Source organism: Pomacea canaliculata, linkage group LG3 (genome assembly GCF_003073045.1).
Source record: "Pomacea canaliculata isolate SZHN2017 linkage group LG3, ASM307304v1, whole genome shotgun sequence".
Taxonomy (NCBI): domain Eukaryota; kingdom Metazoa; phylum Mollusca; class Gastropoda; order Architaenioglossa; family Ampullariidae; genus Pomacea; species Pomacea canaliculata.
The window spans coordinates 42273123-42291519 of record NC_037592.1 but is presented as its reverse complement, the minus strand read 5'-3'; the positions used below and the strand labels follow the sequence as shown (position 1 = coordinate 42291519).

At 38.1% G+C, this 18397-nt stretch overlaps 3 protein-coding genes across 6 annotated transcripts in view; 2 read left to right on the top strand and 1 right to left on the bottom strand.

The window, feature by feature from the left end:
• Positions 1–1574: 1574 nt before the first annotated feature.
• On the top strand, positions 1575–7005 carry LOC112560255. The gene is made up of 2 exons (XM_025231957.1): positions 1575–1678; positions 2656–7005. The coding sequence occupies exon 2, from the start codon at positions 2665–2667 to the stop codon at positions 4084–4086; it is 1422 nt and encodes a 473-aa protein (XP_025087742.1). The 5' UTR covers positions 1575–1678; positions 2656–2664; the 3' UTR covers positions 4087–7005.
• LOC112560257 (MIT domain-containing protein 1-like) lies at positions 4710–13024 on the bottom strand. Of its 3 annotated transcripts, none has more exons than XM_025231959.1 (7): positions 12896–13024; positions 12359–12538; positions 11423–11524; positions 10837–10973; positions 8524–8610; positions 8256–8374; positions 4710–7461 (listed from the first exon to the last, which is right to left on the bottom strand). In XM_025231959.1, the coding sequence occupies exons 2-7, from the start codon at positions 12489–12491 to the stop codon at positions 7305–7307; spliced, it is 735 nt and encodes a 244-aa protein (XP_025087744.1). In that variant the 5' UTR covers positions 12492–12538; positions 12896–13024; the 3' UTR covers positions 4710–7304. The 3 variants fall into 3 exon arrangements, with proteins under 3 accessions (XP_025087744.1, XP_025087743.1, XP_025087745.1); XM_025231958.1 differs by having other exon boundaries at positions 12800–12908; XM_025231960.1 differs by lacking the exon at positions 12896–13024 and adding an exon at positions 12710–12727.
• A 42-nt stretch (positions 13025–13066) lies between these two features.
• Positions 13067–18397, top strand: part of LOC112560258 (spermatogenesis-associated protein 4-like) — an 8025-nt gene continuing 2694 nt past the window's right edge. Inside the window, exons 1-5 of one of the 2 annotated variants that reach the window (XM_025231961.1) lie at positions 13067–13197; positions 15585–15714; positions 16021–16139; positions 16602–16764; positions 17728–17919. In XM_025231961.1, coding sequence (XP_025087746.1) covers positions 13121–13197; positions 15585–15714; positions 16021–16139; positions 16602–16764; positions 17728–17919 — 681 coding nt within the window. In that variant the 5' untranslated portion in view covers positions 13067–13120. Of the gene's footprint in view, positions 13198–15584; positions 15715–16020; positions 16140–16601; positions 16765–17727; positions 17924–18397 lie in introns of both variants that reach the window. The other variant, XM_025231963.1, reaches the window with a different exon arrangement.

The window sequence follows — 18397 nt, the reverse complement described above, 5'->3', positions numbered from 1 at the left end:
GCTTAGGGGCAGGCGGACGAGGCATCTGCCTAGGGCCCCGCGCTTCAAGGGGCCCCGCGCTTTTGATTGATATGGTAACTAGCATATGGAAGTGTAGTCAGCCGTGGCGTGAGGGCCCCGCACATGCCCTTTGCCTCGGGCCCCGCGGGGGCTAAGAACGGGCCTGCGCCCCAGCCATCCCGAATGTCTGTGTATGCATTTAATTCAAACATCCAAACTAAAGAATAAATGAAGAGGAAGAATTAAAACTAGATAAAATAGAAAATCGCGTTATGCGCCATTGCGAGATTTGCTCTCTAACAAGTGTACCATCGGGATGAGACTGTTGCTAATGATTTATTGCCCTGCTATATGTTGTGCCGCGGCTTCCAAAGGCCCCGCCATTCTATTTGCCTCGGGCCCCGCATCCTCCCCCCCCCCCTACTTGGTTCACATGAGGAGGACTCACGTACAACACGTGCTGAGTCACATAAAGAGGTATGTAAATGTAAAACGGATTTATTTACATTATTTAAAATGCAGACTACAAATACCTAATAACATACTTTATGTCTAATTCTACTGTTACTGATAACTAAGAGGAGAGAAAATGGATTTCGAGATACGTGCATGAGCCAGTTGACAGCGAACCCGAACCCCTCACGGGGCAAATTTTAAGGTACGTAATCTGCACTCAAGGGAAGGCAGGAATGACCCCCACGCGCCACAGGGTGCAGGCTGTGCGTTGTGCATTGTGCCCGCTGTTTGTACACAAGACCGTAGATGTGTGCGTGCTACGTCTTCCGCTCCAGGGTCACTCGTCTGGCTGGTCAGGTCAAGGGAAGGGAAAGGGTACATGGCAGAGAGGACAAAAGGCACTGTATATAGCTGTCAGCTGTATATGGCTGGGGCGAGCCAACTCAGGTGGGAGGTCGAGATGGTTTTGGGTCGGGATGATCGAGACAGTACAGTGGCCGAGTGGCGTAGGAAGATCGGTCTTTGGGGGGCAAACTCCATGCCATAGTGAACGACGTTCACATTCTTGCCTCCGTATCTTTTTTTTCCACTGGCACTATGCCGCCTGTCCGAGGCTGGGTGCCAGTCACTGACAAAGCGGAATGGAGGGGAAAAAAATTAAGCTTCTATATATATATATAGTCACTATAATTATATATGTCTCACAAAGCTGCTAAAGTACAATTGAAACCGACAGGATTGCAAATAAGAATGCAATTAGGCGGATCCAGAAAAGAGGATCGAGTGCCTCAATGTTGGCATCATTACATTAATTGTAAGAAGTTGATGAATTATTAATTTGTCTGTCATCCACGATTTGATGTCCGCGATTTTCTTCATTTTTACGGAGTGTCCCTTCAAGTGCTTCTCGTCAAACACTTCTGTTTAAATCCGCCGCACTTTATTTTAAATCTCGTGCATCGCAGACAGCACACTTTAATTGTGTCTTTAGTGCCAGACGTTTCGGGGGCGAAAGCGGGACACGTGCCGATGATGGTGTCGTCACCGTCAAAGATGATTTTTAAAGACAACAAGGACATTGTGACTGTTTGGGCGTTGATTGGTGCGTGTTTGTGAGTGCGAAACAACCTTTAACCTCTGGCCTTGACCTTCACAGCTCACACCTTGCTTCCGTATCGAAAGTGATGTGATCCTCATTTTCACTCACTGTGAATCACGACAGGTAAGAGATAAGACGTGAATTTATGAATAGATAAGTGGAGTTGTGCCGTTGCCATTGTCGAATTAATTAAACTATAAGAAAGATGTGATTAGAGCAAAACGACTTCTCGTTGTTTGTGATCGACCTGCGACCTCAAAATGTGGAAGACTGATGCCAGGACATAAATAACTCGGCCCTTAGTCACTTTCAAATATCACTAATCGCGATTTTACATAATCTATGATTAGTTCTACAGAGGCAGACCTGTTAACGGGTTTCCCATAATCACTACGAACAGTTATCACAGGAATTATACGAGCAAAGCATTATAGTAGTACGTTTGTTTGCTCTGTGATACCGGTTGAACACACAGCGAAGATTGCACATTTTCCCTGGAATTACATTCTTTTTAAAAACATTATTACAGGTTAATTATCTTAGTTGATCTGACAAAACACAGTCACAGTGCCAAGGGTTAACAAGGTGCAAGTTCACAGACTAATACATATAAAAGCACTGGTGGATATGTGTAAAGTTAATTAAAACAAAAGTAACAAATAAAAGGCACAGACGATAAGCTTCCTTCAAAATCAAGCTTGAGAGTTCTGTAGAAATGAAAAGGTGTTTATAATTTTACATCTTTTATGATTTGTGGTTTGGAGTCAATGACCACTCACTATCATGCAAAGATATCATTTTTAAGACAAAATAGAGTTACACAGAACAGAGAGAGACATATAGCTATTTAGCTTGGTTAGTCCTGAACAAAAGACATTTTGTTCTCGGTTAAATGGTATAGAGGTGATGGAAAGTTTATATTTACTCATATGATATGATGGGGAGTTCATATATTGCATCGTCATACAATAAAATAGAATACTACCCCCAGTAAAGTAGAACTTGCTTTATTATTTGTGTCAATATTTTTAAGGGAATGTACAAAGGGAGCTGTCTTTAAATTATGATTTATACAAAGATATTGGTCAATTTCTTTTCAGGAAGCAGATATGGCAGCAAGCAATGAAATGGGATATAACACTGAGCCAAATTTTGCCTTTTTACCAGATACAGCATGGGTTAAGATATTACAGAATCTGTCATTAGTTGACCAGTACCATTTGTCACTGACGTGCCACCGACTGCATGGCCTCTTCTATCACCCTTCCCTCTGGCAGACAGCAGAGCTGTATCTGGTGGGTGGCTTGACTAATTTTGTCATCTCAGAGACAGAAATGCCTAATCGCTTCAAAAAAATTGTACAGAATTTTGGGCACCTTTTCCGGCACCTGACAATACACTTGAGCGGCCATTTGGTTACCATGGAGAGCAACACACAAGAAATTCTGGCAACCATGGCACAAGTCTGCCGCCTGGAATGTCTTGTCCTAGAGGTGGGTATAATGACATCAGATCTCCACCGGAGAGGATTCCGACCATTTGAAGAGGGTCTTAAGGAGATCTTAAAACTAGTTGAGTCTGCCTACAGGCTTAAAAAACTTGAAGTTGTGTCATGGCCTATGTATCCAGAAATCATGAGCAGACTGGATCTTAATGTATTTGAAGTTGTGAAGAAAAATACCAAGTTGGATAACTTGGAGTCTCTGAGCCTCTTTTGGATGAGAGATAAACAATGGTCAGAACGTTCTCCCATTCTGCCAGACTCTACATATACTAAGGCCTTAGTTTCCCACTTTAAGTCACTTCGTCATCTTGATTTACGATCACCAATGCTTAGTGATGAGCTGCTAAATGAACTTGCATCCACTTACAGAATGCCTCTCTCATCTCTTAGAATCCTTATCATGTACTCTTCTCAAGACATGAGGTATCGAATTCCATTTCTGTCACCTTCTTCTTGGAAGAGACTCAAAGATAGCAGTCCAGAACTGGAAGTTGAGTGTACCATCATGTCTCGCATTCCAGAAGTAGAACTAGCAGGCTTGTTGGTGCCAGAGATCCCTTTGGTAGCTTTCAATGTCCTAAAGTTTTCAACATGCACTCCACAGATGTTGCAGGCCTTGAAAGAAAAGTTTCATCAGACATTGAGATCATTTGTCTGTTATCATGATCCACAAGACTGTGAGGTTATGTTAATGGACATGGTGGCCGCATGTCTCCATATTCACAGTCTGGTGTTTCATGGACAAATCCACTCTAGGAATATAACTGACTTAATAAAGATGCATCGAAACTGGAAAACATTTGAGTTTGTTAAAAGTCAGGTTATGACAAAGGAAAGTGAAATAAACTTTGATGAAAACACAGTCATTGGACGCACAGCTGCAGGAGAGCTTGTGCAGGTTGACTTTGCTCGCTTTCACAGTGAGGAGTCAGAAGAAGAGCATGAAAAAGCCCTTGAAGATTTGAGCAAGTTTGTATCTCAGAGGCTGGGTTATAGGTGGTGTCTTATAGACACAAGGCTAGATTAAGGAAGATTTAATGACTGTTTGTATTTTTTTCACTTTGTCTTATTTTTTTTAAAGAAGCAAAAAAGCAACAAATATTTATCAGTGGTTAGTTACAATATTCCTCCCTTTTTTTTTTTTGAAGCCCAGCTAGAGTTCATGTTTACAAAATGCAGTTAAAAAGTATCTAGTAGTCATGTTACCCTGTAATTGCGGCCCTATGCTCCACTGGGGGTGATTAGGAACAAGAAGAAGTCATGTTACCCAGCTAGTTTAGTTAAATATTTGGTTGTAATATTTTTCGCGATTCAGGCCCTTCTTATACATAGGGGACTTTTAGAAAAATCTTGCATTATAAAAATTATGCTATCAAATAAAGATAAAAGTGTCTATACTAAAAAAAAAAAAAAAATAGTAAGGGTATACTTACAATCTAGACTATTTTATAGGCAAAACAGTGCTAAAATAAAATACATTTGTAACATATGGTGATACAGGCATGTGACCTAGCTGGGGTTTATTCCCTGTACTGATATCTGTTTACAGTCATTCCATCATGTTCCATGTCCATAAAGCAAGCAAATATGAGGTGTGTCAGTAAGTTTACACAATCATTTGCAGAAGAGAAAAAAAAAAGAAAAATATGATTTGCAATGTGCTGTTATTTCCTTATGTACAATATTGTGATTGTGTGCATACAAACATGGATTTATATCATGCTAGTTCATCAGTAAAGTTTGCTAGATAGATCAGTGGTAAGCTTGCATTGCTTTTCCCTAATTAGACAATGATATATATCGTATTTGCTTCATTAAAGCTTTTTGTTTCTTTGTTATTTCCTAATCATCAACTATTAAATATTTGTAAAATACTTGTGATCATGTCACAGTTCATCAGAAGATTATAGAGTTGTTGCAAATATGCGATGATTGTGAACCATTCTCTTTGCTGTTTTGTCATTTTTAAGGCTGCCTTATCAAATAACATAATTGTGTGCCATAAATGATTATAGCATAATACTTGAAACCAGTAATTCATTCTAGCATGAAAAGCATTCATTTATTCCTGTTATCAGTGCTGTCTGATATATCATTTCTGCTCTTGGTTAAAGATGTTCCAAAGCCTGAATAGCATGGCATGCATCCAGCAATAATTCTTGACTGATCCAGGAGCATTAGGCAAAAGTACAAACCTAGCCCATAATCTCATTTTCTACTTTTTTAAATGAAGCAACTTGTAAATAATTTCTATATAAATAGGAAAATGAAAATTCAGTTTATTATGAACAATATTAAAAAATCTTTCTCAACAGATTTTAAGTTACTGTGATATACATTGCATGATACATTGCATCCACTTGATTTATTGGCTACATTTTCTACAGTTTCACAATATTTCATTTTTATAAGAATGGCTGATAGCAGACTGTAATTTGGGGGTTATGCTGTGCTGCTGTAAGGACTGTTACCACTGAGCAGGCTAGTTCTCAATAGCATGCAAATAAGGATCCCTCGTCATTGTACACTTCTATGCACTTGGCTAACATTTTTTTTTAAAGAGCTTGTGTATGTCACAAGTTTTTTTTTGCTTTGTTGGAGAAACTGTAAGAAATAGTTTAAACACTAAGTATAGAAACATTTCTAACGGTGCTATTTATATTTGTGGTGAAGGTATTAAAAAGGTTATAGAAAAAATGCTCCATCTCCATAATGCATGAAAGAAAAGGCTGTGTGTGGCGATGTATGTGGTTCCTGCAAACTGCTAATGTATTGCAAAATCTTTACAACCTGCTGGCAGTTAAATGATTATTCCATTTGTTGGTAATAAAAGGATTTCCAAGTGTATAGAATAGAGATTGCACAGTTCTGCATCACTTGTGCCAGTGCCGTCAGTGAACTTTTCTGGCTACTATGTCCATAAAATTCTTCAATGATCCCTACATTTAAAGGGGACTGAACTGCTTCTGAATATTATTAACATGCTAAACAAAAGCCACTCAAGAGTGACTATGTGTGTTGACAACATAAAATAGTTCTGTACTTTCAGTTATAGAGTGACTGGTGGATTAAAACAATGTTCAAATCAATTGCTAATATGACAAAACTGTCCCATATCAGCAAAAGCTCTGCAACTTAAACTATAAATGTAGATACAGATTTAATAAGTTGGTGGTGATGGAGAAAGTTCTACTACCTGGTGAATAGGTGGTGGAGAAATTTGCAATGGGGATAAAAGAATGCTACTCAAAATGTTATTTCAGGCAGCCATTGATTAATGAGTTGCAAGTCAATAACAACAATTTGCATTTTGATGTTTTGTTAAAACTTGTCTTATTTTCAATTTAATGATATAAACTCCTTTTCAGGCATCTATAAAAATATAGAGTGCACACATATCTGCATGTTTATGTTCATACATACACATGGGAATACACGCACCTCATGCAAACATCCACATGCACATTTACACATATATATAAGTACAAAGTCAAAAAAATGTGTGTTAACATTCACAAACCTATATGCCTCTTTCTCTCTCACATACACACACCAATTCTCAAAAGCTGATTTGAAGAAACTGTTCATGGCTGTTGATTTTTGAAAGACTGCCAGAGACTCCTCTATTAGAGTTCATTTAAAGTTAAGATAAAAGATTTTCTCAACAAAAATACATGTACACCAAATGGGTTGCTAAATGAAGCTCGCATATATGAGAGTAAAACAGAACAAGGGAAGGTAATCCAAACTTGGCTGCATATGCACATAATTGTACAACCCAGAGTTACATTAACTTGTATTGCTTCAGTCGGCTACCTTGCACAATCACACCTATTTTCTGTATGCAAGAATGTAAGGAATGGTCATATATTAACATAAGCACAGGCCTACCTTAACTTGTATTGTTTCTATCAGCATGCAGCACTGTCTTCTCGTTTCTGATGGATGTAGAAAAGTAAAAACTCTGAAGTAATTATTCTCACATTATCTGCTCTTTAACATCACACTTTGTCTTTAGATATGTGCAGGCCACAGCTAAACAACACTTTCTGACATCTTCATGCATCATTGTCTTCAGATAAATGTGTAGGACATAGCCCATCCAACACTTTCTAACATATTTTAACTTACTAGACAAATCAAGGACCCACTGCTCTGTACTGGAAGACAGAGCTTTTCAGTCACTGGCTCAAGAAAGCCTCAGCTCCCAGACCTGCAGTAAAATTGTGCAGACTAAACACAAGGCTAGACACCATCTTTGATACTCCTCTTGTGAAAAATATCTATGGTTGTCTCATGGCACCGTCTCAAGTCAAAGTCACAAAATCCAAGAGAAAACTTGTCTGTTGGTCTATAAATGTCCAGACCTCTTCCAATTTTAATGATCCAGCCATTGTCAAACCTGCAAAACACAGCATTTCAAGAGATACATCTCTGCAAAAATTCTGTGCACACACAATTTCTGAAATTAAAAGAAAACAACAACTCGGATCTCAAAATCATTCAAGAAGTGGTTTAACTTTTCACAGTTCAATTGATTATAGTCAAAAAAAACGCAATTATTAAGTGGCTAAGAAACTCTGGTGTAAAGAGTTAAAGGTTAACCCAAGTATAAACATGAAATTAAGCTCAAAGTCACTGGCCACTTAATACAAATGATCTCTCACTTCTTTCCAAAGTCCAGGTAAGAAATTCAAAAGACATGTATCTTGTTCACGGAAGTGAATCTTTCAGGGAATTCATATTTTTAAATGAATTAAACATTTTAAAATAATTTTATACATGGATTAGCCTTGAAAAGTGTAGCTGGAAGAAATTTAAAACAACTAAACAAAAATGGTTGCAATCATACAGTGAAGAAGCTTTCAAGATTATAATATGATGCTAAATAAAGGAAGGAATACAGCACAATACTATTTCATCTGGCAGCAGAAAAAGCAAATATAACATAAGAAAACTTGCACATTTCACACTGGCACACATAAACATATTATTATCTATGCATCTAGAAAAAGCATGTTCCTACAATGTTTTTCAGTTCCCACTCTCTGCCTCTCCCCATCCATACCCTTTTATCTTTTGACCTTTGGTGATGCCCATAATCAATGTATAATTTACATGCCCATAATCTGTGCAGATCTGCCAAACACTGCTATAAACTCATTCAAATAGGCAGCTAGCTCTGAGACTGTATACCTAATCTCTCTGTCATGCAGGGTGTTGGACAGTTTCACAGTCAGTTCCACACCAAAGTTTTGTAAAGACTGACCAATCTGCTGCAATTGCTGCACTTGCTGTGTTTGTGCTTGAGCCCCCTGAAATAAAAATAAAAAAGCCACATAGGCACAGCGCACTGAAAACTGGTCTTTGTATTTACCTCATGAGACACAAACATTGTTTTGTTTTCATGATACACCCACTTCATCACACACCCATCATGAAGTGAATGAAGATAACCACTTACCTCATCTTGTCCAGTTGTCAAAATGATTTTTGTGAGAGATGACTTTTTCTTGACCAACAGCTCACAGAATCGAAGGAAATTGTAAACCTGGCGTAAACAAAATAACTTATTTCTGAAAAATACTAAAACCTTGCTTTGTGCACTATATATGGTTGTAACTTTTAGCCCCATATTACTTTTTTTTTAATTATCAACAAACTTTAGTCACTAACACAGACAAGTGATAATGCACATCACATGTTCTCCCCTCACACAAACATACAAAATACTCAGAGGTGGTAAGTTCAAATGCTTAGGTGGCTGATCAGGTTTACTGCTCTGTAGCTCTTGCATCATTGCTGTTTCCCTTTTTTTGGAAGGTTTATGACTAGTAACTATACACTTCTTTGGACCATTCTTTGCACTTCTATACTCTTTCAGTCTCAGGCTTTTTGTGTGAAAATGGCCATTGCTATCTTCAATGACTGAGGTATTGTTTTGACCAGTCTTTATGAGGGCTTCAGTAGTTGGTAGGCCTTTGTGCTGTCACCCTGTGCAAACCCCTCCTCTATGGTCCAACGCTGGCCCTCGATCCAATTCACTCTCTCTGTCTTCATCTCTTTCCTGATGGCATAATTCACTTTTTTGTACTTGGAAGCAGCTTTCGGTTTGCTTTTCCTTTCAAGGCCCTCCTTTGGTCGCAAAGATCTAAGTCAGCGGTTCTCAACCTGTGGGACGTGCTTACAAGAGGGGCGCGAAGGTGGTCAATTTTTTAAAAGTTTCTTATACCGGTATTAGTGAAATTAGCTTACATTGTTGGCTAAGGGGGTCGCGAGGATGTACATTTGTTCGTCAGGGGGCGTCACTAGTAAAAGGCTGAGAACCGCTGATCTAAGTCATTTGTGACCCAGGGTTTTTTTTTCTTCCCTTGATACCCTAGCACTTCTTCTTGGGCTGTTCATAATGACACCTCTCTGATGTTTACAGTAAGGGTGTCTACACCACAGTCCACCAAATTCAGTGCAGCAAATTTACCATAAACTTTGACGTTGATTTTTGCAATGTTTAGGTCTTGCAACTTCTCCAAATGAGAGCGAATTTGAGAGATGTTTGAGTGATGTTTCACCCTCAACTTCAGGCTCATTAAGAATATTGCATCAGATATTTTTCTTGCTTTTTAGAAGTTTTCTATGCAGTTAAACCCTGACTCACCTAGGTGATGTGTGCAAATAAGGGGAACATACATCTAGAAAACAACATTTAGTGTCATTTTCCATGAATATTTTATATGGCTAGCGGAATTAATTAAATTAAAGACAGGCCTCTCTTGCTAACGCTCATTTTTTCCTCTCTCTCACTAGAAGATGACAGCACTTGATATAATTTTGTCTTGCGTCACATGTCGTCTGCTAAATGCTGTGTGGAGATGCTAGTTATAGCATTTTTAGGCTCTTTGTTGTCCGTTCTCCCTTCTATCCCTGTAATACATTTGTGGTGTGTAACCAACACGTCAGTCTGTGATGGCTACATAGGGTTGGGCTAGTCATTCATGAATAACAACAAAGATGGAATTTCCCCACACAGTAGTTTTTTATTCAGTTTCGCTCGGCGGCTGGCTTGCTGTCTCTCCACACTCACTTCCAAATCCAAAAAACCCCTCGCCTCCTTATTTGTGGTGTGTAACCAACACGTCAGTCTGTGATGGCTACATAGGGTTGGGCTAGTCATTCATGAATAACAACAAAGATGGAATTTCCCCACACAGTAGTTTTTTATTCAGTTTCGCTCGGTGGCTGGCTTGCTGTCTCTCCACACTCACTTCCAAATCCAAAAAACCCCTCGCCACTGTATGAATGATGAATGAAGAGGATATGCCCTTTACATTTTAAGTTTACATATCACTAAAGGACTAAAAACACAGCAAGAAAATCAGCTCCATCATTATTTTAATGATTGAAGGCTGCCACAAGCCAGGAACACTGAGTAGTTATACAACTCACCTCAAATCACATGTACTTTAGAGCACTAATGAACATTGAAAAGGCCGTGCACTGTTTTTTGATGGAAGGCTGCTACAAACTACCTGAATAAGGTGGTAATCAAATTTTCACATTTTTACTGAGAACTAATTAAACCCATGTGAATGGAGAAATACAAAGAATCTTCCACACTTACATATTTGAAGCACTACCATTAAACAAACAAGTAGATACAAAATATTCCATATTATAATAAATGCACTAAAATATTGCAGATAAAATCTTCAAATTAGTTTAAAGCACTGTAAACCTTGTGTATAGAATAGGGTCTTTATAACCTGAGAGCAGCACCAACCTGGTGAGTGGAGCGGATGTAAGGATCATCAACCTCTACAGAGGTCAGGTTGTCAGTTATGAAGCGACCGAAGATTTTATTGTAGCTGTGACCCATTGAATCAGCTGCAATCTGGATTTGTTCATGGCATTTACCAACTGAAAATGATACAAATTCTACACTTGTAAAACTGAAATACCATTTTCATTCCTGAAAGGTGCATTTAATCAACTCAAAAAGATGTCCCAAGTAAAATGCATCACTATATTTTAACACTGTAAAACAACATACATCTTAACCTAATGAATAACTATATCAAATAAAAAATCATATTTATCTCTTCTCTAATTATAAAAGATTAAACTGCAAGCCACGTGATTCTGTTCTACCCATGAGTAGGTAACCCTGTTGTAAAATAGGAGACTATTTTTAATGAGTGAATGCATGATAGTGACTTTCAAATTTCATAAGAAAAAGGACTAAACTTTCTAGTTAATTTATGGATGAAAAACTATAAAATCTTCCCTTTTAAGTAACAATGCTATTCAATGTCTCCTCCAAGTTCATAAAATGAGCCTCTGGCAGCCTGCAATTTCCTGAACAGTACCTTCTTTATCATGCTGGACACGTTTCTTCAAGTCTTCAGCACGCTTTAGATACTGTTCCATCTTTTCTCGGAGCTTTGATTTCTTTGTCACATCACTTGTTGCTGCCATTCATGAAATAAACATCCCAATAATAGTAATAATAACAATCATAAGCAGCAGCATCAAGCAAGCAGAAATAATTGCTTTTCAAAATAATGCCAAAGAAAGCTTTATAACAGCATTATGCAAGCATAATAACACTGCAAAAGATTCTACATAGTCTTTAATCTGATATATGACTATAAAATGCATTTTAGTGATACTTTAAGTAAGTTACACTGTCAGTTGCTCCTTTTTAATACACAGTATGAGACTTAATTATAGACAGCAAATACAAAACTGACTTTCAATATTAAAATGCTTTTAACTAGTATTGCGTACTTTTCAGCATGGCTGGGCATGTATGAATACGATTAGCTTTTAACCTAACAGAACTGCACTGACACATTAACCATGGATGTGTATATACAAGTTCGTGCACTGACTACAACATCCCAATATACATGATCAAAAATAGTTTCACCAAAGAATTAAACAAACACTCATAAAATCATTCTTATGCTACAGAATTTACTTAATCTGTCCTTGCAATAAGTGGCTTATGGATAGCGTACTATTAACATTACTCTGTCTTGTGATCAACACACTATTAACGCTACTCTATCTTGTGGATGGCATACTATATATTGACATCACTCTTTATTGATTATACGCTTATTGATCCAATGTCCACAGCGATAGCTCTTGCTTTGTGCCCTCTATTAAAAATCTTTTTCTCACCTGTTTATGCTTACAACCATTAGCAAGTGATTTGACTGACACTTCTACTTCTCTGCAACCAGCATCCCCCCCCCCCCACCACCCATGTCTTGGTTCTTTAGCATGAAAAACTGTACCTTTCATCACAGACATCAGCAGCCCACAACCTTCCTGGTAGCAAGTCACTGCCTCCTCCAGTCGTTGTCCCCCACTATCCAGTTCCACGGCCCGTTTTAACAGGTTTACGGCTGATGCCTCCACACCCTCCATGTTTCAAGAAGTTTTTGGGGGTGGGAGCAAACTTATAATTAATGTGTCTGCAAGAAACCAGTGCATCATTTGTAAATGTAACTAAGTTAAAGCAAAATTAATTTTGTCTGCAATGAGAAAAAATTGGATTGATGCAGTTAGTTTTGTCGAGTTGTTTGTGCAGAGTACTGGGAATATTCTTTCAAAATATGCGTCTACTCCCCTCCCCCTGTACTTACAGTTGTTGCTTCAAGAATATAAAATGCCTGTACTACATGCGTTATATGTCTAATCTGTTAACACTGCTGATATGTGAAAAAATATCTAACTCAGTTGTTTAAAACCGAAGGAAGAGCAAGAACACAATGCGAATCTAGCGTCACACGACGAAGTACAAGGAAACAACTTTCGATATTCTTACTTACGGCCATATTTTGGTGCGCTACAGCTCTCATCACGAAAATATTACTTTCAGAGATTTATTAATTTAGAAACGATTTACGTGGGTAACACCATAATATTAAATATTGCTTGTTGATATTACTATTGATTTATATATCGATAATTAAGAAAATAGTTTCTATGCGAATCTACAGTTGCTACGAGACGAACTGAATACTTCCGGCGAGTCTTCGTGCACAGAAACAACAATGTCTGGTCTGCCGCGAGAGATTTTAAAGTGGCTTCAAAGTCTTGATCTTACATGGAAAGTAAAGACGCCTAAATGGTGAGCTGTCTCCTTCCATGTGTGAGTGTGTCTAAAATTGTTCCCAAATTCCTATTCCAAAACGTGTAGCTTTTTTTATCCACCGCAGGCGACCTATAATAGCTGTGATATCGAGCTTGCTGTATAAGTATACAGACTAATTTACTTCAGAGAGGTAGGGAACTGGTATCTTGTCTATGACACTTTGTTAGAGATGGCATCCAGGAGAATTAGGAGTCTTTATAACAGTTACCTATTTCTTATTTCATGGATGTATGCAAGTTAATTTGTGTATTTGTGCTAATTAATGTGTGTGAACTGCATTAGTTAGCCGTCTCTTACATGCACATGGTCTGTATAGGGGTTTTAGAGCTGCAGTAGGCAGGGCCTTTTGCTTCCTTTTCTAAATCAAGAGTACTGACTTGAGGAAGAACTTGCATTTTACTTAAAAACAAAGTGCAGACACTGATTTTTATCTGCTGTTAATATACTGAAAACTGTGTGTTATAAATCACCTATACCCTGATATCAATTGCCTCACTTACCACAACACTATGTCAAGCCAAAATGCAGGATGGGAGTGCAGAGTGGAGGGAATAAAAGTACTGCCAGTGGTATGGGCTGTCTCAAACAAACACCCACTACACGTAGTCTTCAGTCACTGCATGGGAAGTGGGGTGTTGGAGACCGCACTTTTCTCATGGCCAACTTTTTTATTTCTACTCCCTAGTTGCCAGTCCTTCTGCAACCCTATAAGGAGTTAGGTTAGGCTTCAACAGAGGGAATAAACTGCACTATAGCTAGTGTCACGGAGAGCTTGTTTAGGGCAGCGTGTACCACTGACACTGCTTTAATGTTCCCTCCTCCCCACACCCCTTCCACCCCCATACTTGGTCATGCAAGCTGCACAATGCAAGACAGACAACAACATAGTGGGTGACGTAGTACTCAAACTTTCCAGTATAAATAGCAGGCAGCATTCAGTGCTTACACTCATTTCCAAAAGGTGACTGGTTCTGCTTGTAAGAGCAGTAAAGCTTTAGCCCTGAATACCAGAGAAGAACCATTTCGCAAAAGATGCTTTGGTCTCTCTGGAAAGCTGCTCACATCACTCAACCACCCCTCTAAGTAAGGCCACTCTGAGTACCAGAGAAGTATCATTTTGCCATAAGGTGCTTTTAATTGGTTCCGCTGAAAAGCGGCTCACATCACTCAACCATCTCTCAAAGTAAAACTTCAGTTCTGACCACCCAGAGTATGATGGAAGTAACATTTTAACCGCAAGGTGAAAATTGGCTTACATCACTCAATGCCCTCTTCCCTCATCTCCAGGGAGTTAGGTACTAAGTTTTAGTAGGTTAGGTAGGTGGGTTAGAGTAGAAATAGTGGTTATAAGTGTAAATAAATCTATATATTTGAACTTATTTACCTGTGTGAGCAATGTCAGTCCAAACAAATGGTAGTGTGCTGTATGTGTGTCCTTGTTGTGTAAACGAGGTGAACATGTATCAATAAAGTGAAAGACGTGTGTCGCCTGTAGTTGTAACATAGGAGAACACACATGAAGATCCGTGGAGTTGAACAATGCACCAAAGAAAACACTTTTGTCTGGGAAAAAGAAGGGTCTTTTTTGGATTCCAAGGTTGGTTAAGTGCGAGTGAGTAGTAGATAGGGGTAAAAAAAAAAAAAAAACACAACACGAGGTAGATTTGATAACACAACTTACAAACATCAGCTAGAATGTTAGCAGAAAATTCTCCTTGGGAACTTCTGTCCTCTTCCCTGGAACACCAAAGAGGAACAGACTGATATTGGTACTGGGGACTTAGTGTTAACAGGAATGAGAAAGTGGATTGGTTGGATACAGCAAGTATGCATAATTGACTTTTGTTCAATTGGAGAAAGAGGCTGTACTACAGAGGTATCAAATTATAATTAGTAGGCTTTTGCTCAACTGGAGGAATAAGCTGCTCTACCTAGGTCTTAAACTTTAGCTAGAGTGTATAATTGACTTTTGGTCATCAATACTCCAGCTTTTTTGCCATCCACTTCCCTTTTAACTGTTACCTTTCTTTTGGCCAGAGTAGTGAGCATTACAATACAAATCAATTATGAAGCCTAATCATGAAGATTATTAAGAATATAGAACACAAGATACTACTTAAGCAACTTTAGTGAGAAGCAGTGTACTCATGCATAGATGCAGTCTGATGAAGACAGTATGATAGGTCAGTTGAGAACCCAGTCATTTTCCAACTTAATCTCCCAAGAGAGGACATTAATAGTTCATTGTTTTGGGATTTTTTTGGGATGGGTGGGTGGGATACATGTGGTTTGTTTTCATTAAAAAAGGGGCTGGTTGCAGCTATTTTATTTGTACAACTTTTATTTGTTTTTTAATACAACAGGGACCTGACCAATGGATATCTCCTTGCAGAGATTTTTTCATGGTATTTTCCACAGGAGATTCAGATGCATTCATTCTACAACTGCAACTCCTTGCCTATTAAACAGAAAAATTGGAGTTTGCTTAAAAACGTATGTATCAGCAGTATTGTTACCTCAGCTTATTGTGAGTGTGACAGCTGGACTTTGGTAGCTAGAAGACAATATCTTCATGTAGTCATGTCATCTGATAAGTCTTCAAGGAAGATATTTTATTACCAAAAATGGTATTTTTCATTCTCAGAAACATGCTAATCATGTTCATCCTTACACACTACATTGTATGATTTGTCTTCAAGAATTTCCTTAACAGGTGCTCAGCTGAAACAAGTCATAACATTAAAAAAAGTGCACAGGTCTCATGTTGTGGGTTCTGTTTTGTTTAATCTTCATGTGCAGTTTATCAAGTCAAAGGAACTAAAGATTCCTGAACAGTACATCGAGGGAACTATTCATTGTAAAGAAGGAGCTGCTGCCTTGCTTCTGGAGAGTATGTACGAACTTCTGACTCATCGAAAGTAAGTGTTTGTGATGTGTTTGCCTGAGCTTTTAGCTTTTTGTCAAAAGCATTGGTGGAGTGCATGTACAAACTGCTGGCTTGTCATAAGAAATGTTAGCCAATCTACACATGCATACACAAACAACACTGATGCTGCATATTTTTCTTATGTGTGCATCCACAAACATAGATGTGCTGAAGTAGATGTGTCACAATTGATATCAATTGTTAAAATAGCTATCTGATGTCGATGCCCTATTTTAATTACATTTACCATGTTTTAATTACATTTTAATTCTTTATTGTACTGAAGATTTTTTCAGAAACTGATATCCTTATACAAAGTATGTTGCTATTTTTGTAAACATTTTGTTTAAATGGATAGCAGATGCTGACATTTTCAGATATTTAAGAAATATTGTCATTTACAAGACAGCCTGATTTTGAATAACAACTACTCATCATAAAAGTGATTTGTTAGGGTCACCAAGATGAAATCAGAAATGCCTGAGGACTATACAGATTATGCATACCAAGTCAAGCTGCCAATGCATGCCAGATCTACTGCATCCAAGGCAGTTAAAAACAATCTTCGCAACACTGAAATCTTGGCAGACCCATGTCTCATTGTCAATGCTCAAAAGGTTTGCCTTAACTTTGCTAACTTGCTTACAATTCAGACAAATCTGAAGACAAAGAATAAATATATTGTATCACTTCAAAAAAAAAAGATGCTCGCATCCTATCACATGATTTTATGGCTAGCGCTTTGCCCTCTTTAAACAAGCTTGTTTGTTGCTTACTAGTCAAGATTCCTGTAGATAGGTGGCTATGAAGCAGTTATTGCTTACTGATTAAGATTCTCATAGCCATGTGGCCATCAAGCAGTGAGCAAAATATAGTTAACCCATGTAGAATTCTTGGCATATGTAGCACAGCTCTTCTGGTATCTTGAGTCTCCCTGTGGTTTACTGAGGATGACAAAAGATGTGATATCTGCTAAAAATGTGTAAAGTATATGATGATGATGATGATGATGATGATGTCGATTTGTAATGCGCAGGTATCCATTCCAAAGAATGCTCATTGCGCAGAAAAAAGAACAAATGAAGAACAAATAAAGTGAACAAATATATAAAACACCAGGAAAAGTAAAAAAAAATAGACAGAAGTGTTTCTTGGTAGTTTAAGACTGGTTTGAAAGAAACAGATGGGTTTTCAGTTTTTTGCGGAACGTGGTTATATCTGTGTAAGAAGGCTTTATAGTTTTGTAGCTAATATAATTTGACTTAAGAGCAGAATTTTACTAGCTCGTTTATCACCCTGGGAAGGTTTTCGGGAACCTTCCTTTTCTAGCCATGATAAGTGGTTTATTAGGGAAGGTAAAAGATGGCAGCATACAGAATACTTAGCTCCACCTTCCACACGACATTCGGTAAACCAATTACTGCTGTATGCACCCAACCCTCAGGAGCTTCAGTTTCCTTTTCAAACTAAGAATAAAAATATCAACATCAACCAGTGAAAATGAACACACATATTAGTATACATGTGATCTTCCTTACTTTCACTTCTTGATTTGTACTTCATTTTCTTTCAAACTGCAGTGTCACAAAATAATCAGCGACCATGTTGATCACCGACACTTAGAAAGAATATTAGATCCTGTGAGGTTTGGCATCAAGCCCTCGGTGGGTGAGAGATGCCTGCGCAAGCCTCTTTCTGAGGTGAGATCTGCACCGAACAAGGAGGCAGAGAAGACGTTGGGGATCTTGAGGGTAATGACCAGTCCAAAGCAGGTCAGTATTAGTGGCGACAACTTTGCTGAGTAGTTGTCAGTCTGCAGGTTTCAGTACAACCATCTTTTGCTGTTTCCTACTATACCAATAAAGATGATGCTCATGGTTCACTTTTGTGTTGTCAATATTGCCAGGTACATATGCTGCCTATGCATAAATTATCTTCAGCAAACATGTACTTTTCTCCCTCCCTTCCATCATCTCCTGTGAATGTTAATTTCATTTGCAATTTAATGTCTTACAGACTATTTTCCTCCTCATAAAATAATGCCTTTATTGGGCCATATAATTATATAACTGCTAATTTTGGAAACTTTCTTATAAGATACATTATTTTCAGTCCCTCATTTCATAATGTGTATCACTAGATTTATTGGCCAAAATCTACCTTCATGCACATGAATGGTGTACATGACCGGTCACAATGCACAAAGAGATGCTTGCATGTGCTTTACAAACAAGTTATGTTGAACAAATG

Coding starts and splice junctions, on each gene's coding strand:
- LOC112560255 (XM_025231957.1), top strand. CDS start 2,665: ATGGCAGCAAGCAATGAAATGGGATATAACACTGAGCCAAATTTTGCC.
- LOC112560257 (XM_025231959.1), bottom strand. CDS start 12,491: ATGGAGGGTGTGGAGGCATCAGCCGTAAACCTGTTAAAACGGGCCGTG. Junction 11,525..12,358: donor GCTGATGTCTGTGATGAAAG/GTACAGTTTTTC, acceptor CATGAATGGCAG/CAACAAGTGATGTGACAAAG. Junction 7,462..8,255: donor CTGCATGACAGAGAGATTAG/GTATACAGTCTC, acceptor TGTGTTTTGCAG/GTTTGACAATGGCTGGATCA.